This window comes from Pelophylax lessonae (genome assembly GCF_965119305.1).
Source record: "Pelophylax lessonae genome assembly, chromosome: 7".
Classification (NCBI taxonomy): domain Eukaryota; kingdom Metazoa; phylum Chordata; class Amphibia; order Anura; family Ranidae; genus Pelophylax; species Pelophylax lessonae.
The window spans coordinates 228,589,667-228,601,834 of NC_138774.1; the positions used below are offsets into that span (position 1 = coordinate 228,589,667).

The following is a 12,168-nucleotide window of genomic DNA, read 5'->3' on the forward strand; positions in this document are numbered from 1 at the left end:
TTAAACATCTAGGTTGGTCAAAGGGTTAAAATGTGTGCCTAGCAGGGTTTGGTGTGTTTACTGTGTGGTTGCTTTTACTAAGGAACGTACAGGTTTTTATTCCCTGCTTTGTAGGGAAACAAACTGACACATCCCCATTGACAGCACAGAGCTTTGTATTGTTTACATAAACAGAGCTCTGTCCTGTCTTTCTCCTCGCCGATCAATGGGTTCAAAGGGTTAACCAGATGTTTTTGTGTAGGTTGAGGTGCTTTTACTAGGGAAAAGTGATGGATTTTACTCCCTACTTTGTAGGAACACAAAATCCATCCCTTTCACTCCTGTCAGAACAGACACATGGAGCATGAAGCACTGATCTCATCCCTCCCACCACCATCCCCCTCTACCTGATCTCATCCCTCCACCACCACCCCCCTCTGCCTGATCCTCTCCCTCCACCACCATCCTTCTGCCTGATGTCATCCCTCCCACCACCATCCCCATCTGCCTGATCCCCTCCATCCACCACCATCCTTCTGCCTGATCTCATCCCTCCCACCACCATCCCCCTCTGCCTGATCTCATCCCTCCACCACCATCCCCCTCTGCCTGATCCCCTCCCTCCACCACCATCCTTCTGCCTGATCTCCTCCCTCCACCACCATCCTTCTGCCTGATCTCCTCCCTCCACCCAGGGATGGACTGACAACCCATGGAGCCCCCGGGCAATAGGAGATCATGGGGACCCCCTGTGTCCTGGCCACACTGCCCACATTACATATGTTGGTCCCTAACCCCTTTTAGCTGCAGAGGCAGCTGCTGAGGATGTACACTTGCTGTGGCAGAAATTCTACCCAGTGTTACATTTGGTGGGCGATTGTGACCCATTCAAGTGAAAAGGGCCACTCTGCCAACACCCTGCAACCATGTGCCATTGCAGCATGCTAGTCTGGGATCCTAGAGGTTAAAAGCAGGCGATGAGGCAATACAACCCTCCTTATCACCTACTTTAACCACTTGGTTGCTGTACTGCACAATGTTGCACAGCATTTGCAGAGCAGCCCCATGCCAAGCATGACAGGGTGTATAATTCCTGCTGCGGCTGCAACATGTGTACACCACTGGCAACTGCAGTTAAAGGGGGTGTGGGTAAAACCAGGGCTAAACTATGTCATGAGCTCCCTATCGCAGTTGGTTTTCAAGGAATCCCTGGGAACCGAGAGCAGAGAGGGGGGACCCCAGGACAGAGAGGGGGACCCCAGGACAGAGCAGCAGATGGCATCTCCGATTTGGGGAGAGGGAGTCAAGAGGATGTGCGCTGGGGGGGGGGTGCTTTTGGAGTGAAGAAGACTTATGCCTGGGCGGGGGGGGGGGGGGATCTGGTTTGAACCCCCCCCCCCCCCTTCCCCAGTAGCACAAGTCCTCTCCCCTCCAAAAGCATCCCTCTCAGGAAATATACTCTTGACCCCCTCTCCCATCACTTCTGCATGTGTGCATCCTAGTTACCTGCCCACACTAACCTTCCTACTACTGTGTCCGCATGGCTTTTGTGGTTTATTGCCCCTCCTCCTGGCTCCTCCTTTTGTCTGTGTACAGCAGAGCCGAGGAAGTTAGTTAGTCAGCTCTCTGTATGGTGTGCAGGCTCAGGGGGGAGAGATGGAGATGCTGGTGTGAGCTGCTACAGAGAGGTGATTGCTGTGTGAGATGCAGGGAAGGTGTCCTGAGTGCCCAAAACTAGCAAGCCCCTGGCAGGCCAGTTACCGGAGCTCAGTGTTGGAACTTGTTCCAGCTCTGGGATAATCACAGATTCCTTGGCACAGAGGTACACTCATGGGACCCCCTACTGGCCCCGGCAGTGCCCGAGTGCCCTAATGGTCAGTCCACCCCTGCCTCCACTTCCATCCCTCTGCCTGATCCCATTCCTCCCCACTACCACCCCTCTGTCACTGTTATTCTGTGCATTTAGGACAGAAACGCATTTCAGGTCTTCGTCAAAACAATCTGCTGAGCGACCCAGAACTAGTTCGTGAGAGAGCCAGTCCAATCCACATTTTCACAGCTCTTATGGCAAAGAAGCCTTTCTGTTTTTCCTCTAGCTGGAAAGAGTGCCCCTTTTTTCACTTTCAGTTGATTACAGTGAACTTGTAGCCCTCTTTTGGGATGGTTATGAGAATTACCCTCCCCAAACAGGACATTGCGCTAAGAGCAAGTTCTGACTGCTTGAATTTTTGGATAAAAATGTTGGCATTAATCCCGATGCATCATCGAATCATTGATAGAATTGTCATCGAATCATGAGACCAGTGAAGATGCGCACCCCCTATAAACAGCCATTTTTTCCCCTATATCTATTCAAAGTGCAAAGTTTACCCAGGATCTCTCAGCTCTGAAGAAACGGGGGGCAGGGAGGTAAACTTACACCAGTGAGGGGAGCTGATTGGAGGGAAGGGACACACACCCCCCCCCCCCTCACACAGGAACGGAGCTGAGGCTGTCAACCTGCTGGAGATCCCTCCCCTGTCACCATTTTTCTCTTGGTGTCAGGAACATTTGTCAGAAGTGACTCATTCTTCTCATGACTCATTCTTCTAGCAAGGGAAAAAGACAGCTGACAGATGTGACACTTTGTGCTCTTAAATGAAACCAGTACACTTAAGTGAAACCAGTACACACTATAGAGATATGCTTTGTTCATATTTCATGTATGATGTTTTCATCCACTTTAATGCAAAGAATACATTAAGAAAAAAACAAAACATTTTAAAAGTCCACTATTCATGCCATCGCATACGAGAGTTACACGTTTAAAATGAGGTCAAAACCATGAATGGAGAAAATTTGCATCTGGGGAATCCCCGATTATGAAATCAATGTTTACATAATTGAAATGGTTAATAGAGCACAAACATCAGGCAGTTCTTTAACTCACTTGCGAATTTTCATGGCTTCCTGGTTGTCCGCACGGAAGAACTCAAAGTTATTGTAGCTCTGCGTGGCATCTCGGCGATATTGTCCCACATTAAACACTGCACGTGAGAAGAGGGAAAAAACATGTACAATAAGGAAACAAAACTGCCAGACATTACTGTACTGACAGGATATTAAATTACACAACATGTTGTAAGCCTTACGCCATCCACACAGCAATAGGACCGTGCAGAATCATGAAATTGAGTTCACAGAGTACACATTCCTCAGGAGAGAAGGTTACAAGAAGTTACAAGATTTTATTTTCTTCTGTAAGAGGTTTTTGTAAAAAAAAAAAAAAAAATTATATTATTATATATATATATATATATATATATATATATATATATATATATATATATATATATATATATATATATATATATATATATATATATATATATTCATTCTATCATCAGAAGTTAAGAGGGGGGGGAAATTCTATATATATATATATATATATATATATATATATATATATATATATATATATATATATATATATTATATATACATACATACATACACACAGTGCCTTGCGAAAGTATTCGGCCCCCTTGAACTTTTGCCACATTTCAGGCTTCAAACAAAGATATAAAACTGTAATTTTTTGTGAAGAATCAACAAGTGGGACACAATCATGAAGTGGAACGAAATTTATTGGATATTTCAAACTAATAAAAAACTGAAAAATTGGGCGTGCAAAATGATTCAGCCCCCTTAAGTTAATACTTTGTATCGCCACCTTTTGCTGCGATTACAGCTGTAAGTCGCTTGGGGTATGTCTATCAGTTTTGCACATCGAGAGACTGACATTTTTGCCCATTCCTCCTTGCAAAACAGTTCGAGCTCAGTGAGGTTGGATGGAGAGCGTTTGTGAACAGCAGTTTTCAGTTCTTTCTACAGATTCTCGATTTGATTCAGGTCTGGACTTTGACTTGGCCATTCTATCACCTGGATATGTTTATTTGTGAACCATTCCATTGTAGATTTTGCTTTACGTTTTGGATCATTGTCTTGTTGGAAGACAAATCTCCACCCCAGGCTCAGGTCTTTTGCAGACACCATCAGGTTTTCTTCCAGAATTGTCCTGTATTTGACTCCATCCATCTTCCCATCAATTTTAACCATCTTCCCTGTCCCTGCTGAAGAAATGCAGGCCCAAACCATGATGATGCCACCACTATGTTTGACAGTGGGGATGGTGTGTTCAGGGTGATGAGCCGTGTTGCTTTTACGCCAAACATAACGTTTTGCATTGTTGCCAAAAAGTTTGATTTTGGTTTCATCTGACCAGAGCACCTTCTTCCACATGTTTGGTGTGTCTCCCAGGTGGCTTGTGGCAAACTTTAAACGACACTTTTTATGGATATCTTTAAGAAATGGCTTTCTTCTTGCCACTCTTCCATAAAGGCCAGATTTGTGCAGTATACGACTGATTGTTGTCCTATGGACAGAGTCTCCCACCTCAGCTGTAGATCTCTGCAGTTCATCCAGAGTGATCATGGTCCTCTTGGCTGCATCTCTGATCAGTCTTCTTGTATGAGCTGAAAGTTTAGAGGGACGGCCAGGTCTTCGTAGATTTGCAGTGGGCTGATACTCCATCCATTTCAATATTATCGCTTGCACAGTGCTCCTTGGGATGTTTAAAGCTTTGGAAATCTTTTTGTATCCAAATCCGGCTTTAAACTTCTCCACAACAGTATCTCAGACCTGCCTGGTGTGTTCCTTGTTCTTCATGATGTTCTCTGCGCTTTAAACGGACCTCTGAGACCATCACAATGCAGGTGCATTTATACAGAGACTTGATTACACACAGGTGGATTCTATCATCATTAGTCATTTAGGTCAACATTGGATCATTCAGAGATCCTCACTGAACTTCTGGAGAGAGTTTGCTGCACTGAAAGTAAAGGGGCTGAATAATTTTGCACGCCCAATTTTTCAGTTTATTTGTTAAAGTTTGAAATTTTCAAAAATTTCATTCCACTTCATGATTGTGTCCCACTTGTTGATTCTTCACAAAAAAATACAGTTTTATATCTTTATGTTTGAAGCCTGAAATGTGGCAAAGTTGTGCAAGGGGGCCGAATACTTTCGCAAGGCACTGTATGTGTCCTGTGTAAATTATCTCTCCATTTTCTCATGAATTAGGATGTACAATGCATCCTTACTGATGAGAGAACACTGGGCGGGAACCTATGATTAGCTCCTCCCATCCTGTATACGCCGACTGGCTACATAGGAACAGCGTCCCTCCCCAGAAGTGATGTCACTAGCTTTCAGTAACCACACCCATTTGCTGCTCTTGCGCTCAGAAGGAAGAGGAACTGAAGTCATGTGACAGCACTGATTACTGCAAAATAAGGTAGAAAAACTGGGATTTTTTCAGTTTGACACATAAGGCTGAACTCCGCTCACATTAATGATTGCAGGGGAGAATTTACGGTATTAGACTGTACTTCCGCTTTAATGCAGGATGGCCTGTTCAAACACTATGCATGTTCGGTGCGTGCCTTTAGCTGCTGCCACAGATGAAACTCATTGAACTAGCCAGAAAGCGCTTTTAGAATCCAAGCCATCCAGCCACATGGGGGGGGTTGTGTTTTTCTTTTACAGATAGGCACAGCCTACATGTATGTAGGAGAGGTAGCAGCAAAGTATGAGGGTGCAAATTAGCACCTTTTTCACAATTTTTACATAACCTGTTGTAGACCAAAAAGCACTTATTTAAACCAAGTTAACATAGCCCTCCCCTTTGCAACGCAAGCCAGAGTGAGGACCCTTCTACCAAGGGGTGTGGCCGTTACTCAGCTATGCCAGCACAGAGGGGTGTGGCCGTTACTCAGCTATGACAGCACAGAGGGGTGTGGCCGTTACTCAGCTATGCCAGCACAGAGGGGTGTGGCCGTTACTCAGCTATGCCAGCACAGAGGGGTGTGGCCGTTACTCAGCTATGCCAGCACAGAGGGGTGTGGCCGTTACTCAGCTATGCCAGCACAGAGGGGTGTGGCCGTTACTCAGCTATGCCAGCACAGAGGGGTGTGGCCGTTACTCAGCTATGCCAGCACAGAGGGGTGTGGCCGTTACTCAGCTATGCCAGCACAGAGGGGTGTGGCCGTTACTCAGCTATGCCAGCACAGAGGGGTGTGGCCGTTACTCAGCTATGCCAGCACAGGGGGGTGTGGCCGTTACCCAGCTATGCCATCACAGAGGGGTGTGGCCGTTACTCAGCTATGCCAAAAAGCCAAAAGCAGAACAGACATTACAAGCAGGGGCCCTCTTAAGAGGACCCTCTTACCTTTGGTTGGAGTCCCAATCCAGTTGAGGTAGCGAGTGAGTTTTTTGGAAATGTAAGTCTTCCCGCGCGCTGGGAGCCCAACCATTACAATCATAGTGGGAGAGTTTGTAAACTGGGGTATCGATGCTGCAAAAAAAAATAAATAAAGAATCATTTAAGGAGCCACTTAACTTTTAAGATTAGTTCTATGGCAGAATATAATATTCCTACTTTAATCTTGCATAACAAAGTGGAATGAATGAAAACATCACAACAACTGCTGCTTCCAAGAACCCCCAGAATGTGCATGAACACCTCAGCATGTATATAGCAGGCTCTGCTATACTACCTGATCTACTCTGTCCTTCACTCTTTAGGAGGGCCGGACTGTGGCCAGTGGGAGTAACAATGTTTAAGGCTTGGCGGTCAATAGCAGTTAAAAAAATAAAAAATTAAAATCGGACATCGCGCCCCATCTATGGCGCCAGTGGGAGGGTATCGTGCCCCAAAAGCCAGATAAAAGGCAAGCCCACTAGTGCTCAATCCTTTTTTTGGTTGAACTAAATTAACTTGTGTCTTTATTAACCAGACTACTGTAACTTTACATAAAGCCCAAAAAAAAAAAAAAAAAACAAACACACACGGGGATCAATTTACTAAAAACTGGAGTGCAAAATCTGGTGCAGCACTGCAAAGAAAACATCAGCTTCCAGGTTTTGTCAGCACTCGTTCACATTGGAGGCACGTTTGAAATCGTACGAGTTCAGCTGTAGTTGCACGATTCAAACCAGCATTTCAGTTCGAGTTCGGGAGGCGATTTAAAAGACAGACAGACATCGGTGCGGGTTCATACACCGAGGTCTATTGAAATCGCCCCTGAAGTCACCAAAAGTAATGCAGGAACTACTTTTGGAAATCTGTATGGCGTCGCACCGATTCGGACAGTGCCAGAAATAGGCTGAGATTTGGCATGCGTTTTGACAAAATCTGGTGTAGCTGTGCATGGTAGCCAATCAACTTCTAATGCTGGTCATACACTATACGAAAAATCGTTCAAACGCAATTTTCGAAAAACACTCGGCTGTGAAAATGGACATAAATTAATCAGTTTCTTTGTTATTTTTTTCCACATATACCTAGTGCAAACAGTTAGGACGAGAAACACATTACCTTTCAGTTTATCGTTTGTTTGGTAGAAAATTTACAAACTGGTCCGTTTTTTCGGCTCAAAAACATCACAACGGATTTGTGCTCAACTGGCCAAAAAATGAACAAACTGTCCAAATGAACAAATTTCAGCTGATTTTTCGTATAGTGTATGGCCAGCATTACTTCAGCTTGTTCAGTTAAACTTTGACAAAACCTGACACAGACAGACACACACACAAATAGACCGACAGACAAACAGACCGACAGACAAACAGACCGACAGACAAACAGACCGACAGACAAACAGACCGACAGACAAACAGACCGACAGACAAACAGACCGACAGACAAACAGACCGACAGACAAACAGACCGACAGACAAACAGACCGACAGACAAACAGACCGACAGACAAACAGACCGACAGACAAACAGACCGACAGACAAACAGACCGACAGACAAACAGACCGACAGACAAACAGACCGACAGACAAACAGACACAGTGTGTCTCATCTCCGATTGACATTCTTACTTGGAAGCCATGCCAAAGTACTGACAACAGGAACAATCGGAGAACTAACCAGAAAGTAAGCCATGGCAGCCCTAGAGCAGGTATCCTTCCAGAATAACCAGCAAATCGAGTTGCTCTCGATTTACTTACAACTAGTCATTTCATCACCACCGTGATGCAAAGATTTCTAGAGATGTGCATCAAAGGTCAGCGCTAGAGCATATCTCTGAGTCTGCAAACCAGTATGACCCAGTGCTCACCATAGATGTGAGTGGAGATGTGAATTGGCTGCTAGCCAATGGTTCACAAAACACTAAAATCAAGTCTTCCAAGATTTTATTATTTTTTAGTATTGTAAGCTTTGATTGTTCAGAAATTCATTGTACATTATATCACTACGCAATATAAACATATACCATCATAATGCTGCACTGAACATATTAATGCTGCACTGAACATATCACCATGAGAGCGGTCAATTGACGATTAATACAGAGGTGATAACAGAAGCAAACAGAACTGTAAGCTAAGGAAAGAGGAAGGGTTAAGCTTAACGAGGGGGGAAGAGAATAGAGGGTAGATTGGCCAAGTTGGGAGCTCATTCACCCATTAGGCCCAATCAGCCTTGAGCCATACCTAGTGCCCATTCACACCAGCTGTTGCTTTAGGAAGCTGCGACCGGGTTGAAAGTGCAGTCCGGTGTGAATCACCACTCTGTACTGCACCATTCCTTTTTTTTTTTTTTTTTTTTTTTTTTAACTATTGAAACTGAACATTTCATAAATCTCAAGTAGCCACTTTGCACTGCAGTGGGCTGAAAAAAAAAAAAAAAAAATTGGAGTGCATGCACTCCTCTTTCATTGCACTGTGCCCAGGCACCACCACAATGCAGTGGTGTGAACTGGGTACACAGGAGACCTTGTCATGCAGTGGTATAACCTCCCAGCACAGTCCCACTGCATCTGGTATGAATGGAGCCTTATGCCTCGTTTCCACTGAGCGGATCGGTTCGGGTCGGTTCGGTACGGTACGCTAATTTGAGTGTTTCCATTGTGAAAGTGGCCCATACAACCGAACCAAACCGCACCATTCCTGGTCCTGCTTCAGATGTAGGGCCATAGGAAATGGAACGGTACGGTTAGGGCGGAGCTACTGGCGTCACACGATAGAGTCCACTGATTGGCGGACAGGAAACCTTCAATGCTCACGTCAAATCAAAGAGCAAAACAAACACCTCATTTGCTGTAAACCCCGCATGGTCCCCGGTGGCCCGACTTGCAGTGGAAACGCTCACCTGAATAGACCGGACCATTCTAACCCTTCCAAACTGTACCGACCCGAACCGTTCTGCTCAGTGGAAACGAGGCATTAGTGTACCCAACTAAACTCCTTTACATGGAGATTGGAGGGTCCAGAAGGAAGGAGTAGTAATGAAAGATCAGGAGTAGTAATGAAAGATTCAGAACCAAGTAGACTGAACTTCGAGAGTAGCAGTTAGGGCTCTTTCACACGGGCGGTCCGATCGGATCGATTTTTTAGGCGGATCTGATCGGATCCTCCATGCAGCTCTATGGGGCAGCGGATGTCAGCGGAGACACCTCCGCTGACATCCGTATCCGATCCTGTCCGTGAAATCTGGGACGGAAACCCTATTTTTCCATCCATTCAGTAATCAGATCGGATCTGATGAGAGCGGACAGGCGGTCCGCTCTCTTCCGATCCCCCATAGAGGGCAGCGGGGGCTGAGACACCTCCCTCTCCGCTCTGCAAGCGGAGACCGAACTGTCATCCGCCGGCTCAGCGGGGATCGCGGATCGATCCCCGCTGAGCACCACGGATCCGCCTACGGAGGCGGACCGTGTGAAAGAGCCCTTAAAATGAATATAAAAACGATCACCTTGTAAAACACAGGTTTCAAAAAGACAAAACATTTGTCAAAAACACACACACACACACACCCAAACAAACAAACCCACACCCAAACAAAAACCCACACCCAAACAAAAACCCACACCCAAACAAAAACCCACACCCAAACAAAAACCCACACCCAAACAAACCCACACCCAAACAACTTTTCCTTTTCTATATATTAACATTCCATCTGTTCTCAGCTGCATGAGAGCTGTGGGAGGAGGAGCAGCAGCACACTGAGCTTACCAGTGAATGGCTGTGCAGCAGGGGAGGAGAGCATACCGAGTTCCCAGCATAGCTAGAGAACTGACCACAGTGTGGTCTCCTGCTTAGTGTGGTCAGTTTTTCTAAAGGAAAGCAACAGGAATAAAAGAAACACCAGGGATTTCATACAAAGGAAGCAATACAAAGAACAGGATACTTTGTAAAACAAGTACATGGTGCAGCAGGCACATGTCAGGAATATGAAGTGTTTGGGTTCAACACTAAGTCCACCATGTCCATGATCGCTCATGATTGCTCTTACTGTGGCAAATCAGAAGATGCTATGGGATGGGGGGGGGGGGGGTCATGCCAGAGAGCTGGTATATAGGCCCTAGTAGCATTGGGAAAATGTTCTGTATGTGACAGAGTGGGCTCAGATTGGTACTAAGGAATAGAACAAGTTAATATACCCCTTCTGTTCAATACAAGCCATTGTACTGAGGGATGAAGCTATCATGCAGCTATACCAGCAAAAGAGTTGGGGTGTGACAGTTACTCAGCTATGCCAGCACAGAGCACAGGAGAGGGAGACCAGGAAGTGGCATTTTTGAAGGGAAAAAAAAAAATAAGGTATTTGAAAGCAAGCAATACCCAAGTTTTGGATAGAGTAAAAAATCATTGAACTATTTTTTGCTGTTTGTCTCCCCGTTAGAGATTTACCCATTCTCCGTCTGATGACTGTTCTCCCTGTGAGTAATAGAAAATCCCAAATTGTATGATCATCATCACTGGCACACCTACACAGGTTGAACTAGATGGACTATTGTCTTTATTCAACCTTAACTATGTTGTCCCCACTAAAAATAAAAAAAATAAAAAAAACACACACACAGCCAGAAGTTATAACTTTTCCTTACTCTACACAAAAAAAAAAAAAAAAAAAATTTAGTTTACTGTAATTTATTAAATGAGCATTTTTTTGAAAAGGTTGAAAATGTAAACTCTTTAACCACTTGCAGACTTCCTAACGTACATATACTGTTGGCTCTATTGTGCAAAATCAAGTACCTGTACGTCATGTTGTGCAACAGCCACTAGATGGCGCGCATGCTGATTAGCCACAGAGGGAGCCAATCAGCATGTCGGGCGGCCGCAATATCCGCCGGCCACCCGCGATAGCTCCAGAGAGGTAGAATGGCGGTCTGCCCATGTAAACAAGGCAGACGGCCGTTCGGTCAGGGATGAACAGGGATCTCTGTTCATCCAGTTAGTCCATCCCCCACAGTTAGAAAGCACCCCCTAGACATACACTTAACTCTTTGATTGCCCCTGGTGTTAACCCCTACCCTGCCAGTGTCATTAATACAGTAACGGTGCATATTTATAGCACTGATAACTGCAATAACATCACTGGTTCCCAAAAAGTGTCAAGTGACAGTTAGGGGTGTCCAATTTGCGGGGATGTGCAGGGATTTAGCTCATGCCTTCTCATGTTTGTTTTATATTTGCAGTCTATATTTGGGCTGTGTGCCTCCCCCCTCACCTTCCCTGCTCGAAAAGGCCCCTTTTTGCTTTCTTGGTAAGTGTCATTTGCCCTCATGTGCAAGGATTTAGCTCATGCGTTCTCATGTTTGGTTTTGTTTGCAGCCTCCATTTGGCATCTCCACCACCACAACCACCCAAGCCACTGCTGTGTCACCTTTGGTAAGTGTTTCTTGCCCCCCCCCCCCCCCCAAAAAAAAAAAAAAAGCTGATCATCGCCGTTACTAATAAAAGCAATAGCTTTTGCGCAGACCAATCAATATACATTTATTGGGATTTTTTTTTTCTAAACCAAAAATATGTAGCAGAATACATATGTCTAAATTGAAGAAATTGGCTTTTTTTATTGGATAGGTTTTATAGCAGAAAGTAAAAAAATATTTTCTTACAAAAATCTGACAATTTTTTGGTTTCTAGCGCAAAAAAAAAAAAAAAAACAGGTGATCAAACACCACCAAAAGAAAGCCCAAAGTGTGTGTGTGTGTGTGTGTGTGTGTGTGTGTGTGTGTGAGGGGGGGGGGGGGTTGGACATCAATTTTATTTGGGTAGATCATTGCACGACTGTGCAATTGTCAGTTAAAGTAACCGTGCCGAATCTCAAAAAAATGGACTGGTCAGTC

At 44.9% G+C, this 12,168-nt stretch overlaps 1 protein-coding gene across 3 annotated transcripts in view; it reads right to left on the reverse strand.

The window, feature by feature from the left end:
- Positions 1 to 12,168, reverse strand: part of PFKFB1 (6-phosphofructo-2-kinase/fructose-2,6-biphosphatase 1) — a 141,004-nt gene that overhangs the window by 48,648 nt on the left and 80,188 nt on the right. For all 3 annotated transcript variants that reach the window (XM_082263671.1, XM_082263670.1, XM_082263669.1), the window contains exons 2-3: positions 6,248 to 6,373; positions 2,909 to 3,005 (exon numbers count right to left, since the gene is read on the reverse strand). In XM_082263671.1, coding sequence (XP_082119797.1) covers positions 2,909 to 3,005; positions 6,248 to 6,373 — 223 coding nt within the window. The remainder of the gene's footprint in view (positions 1 to 2,908; positions 3,006 to 6,247; positions 6,374 to 12,168) is intronic.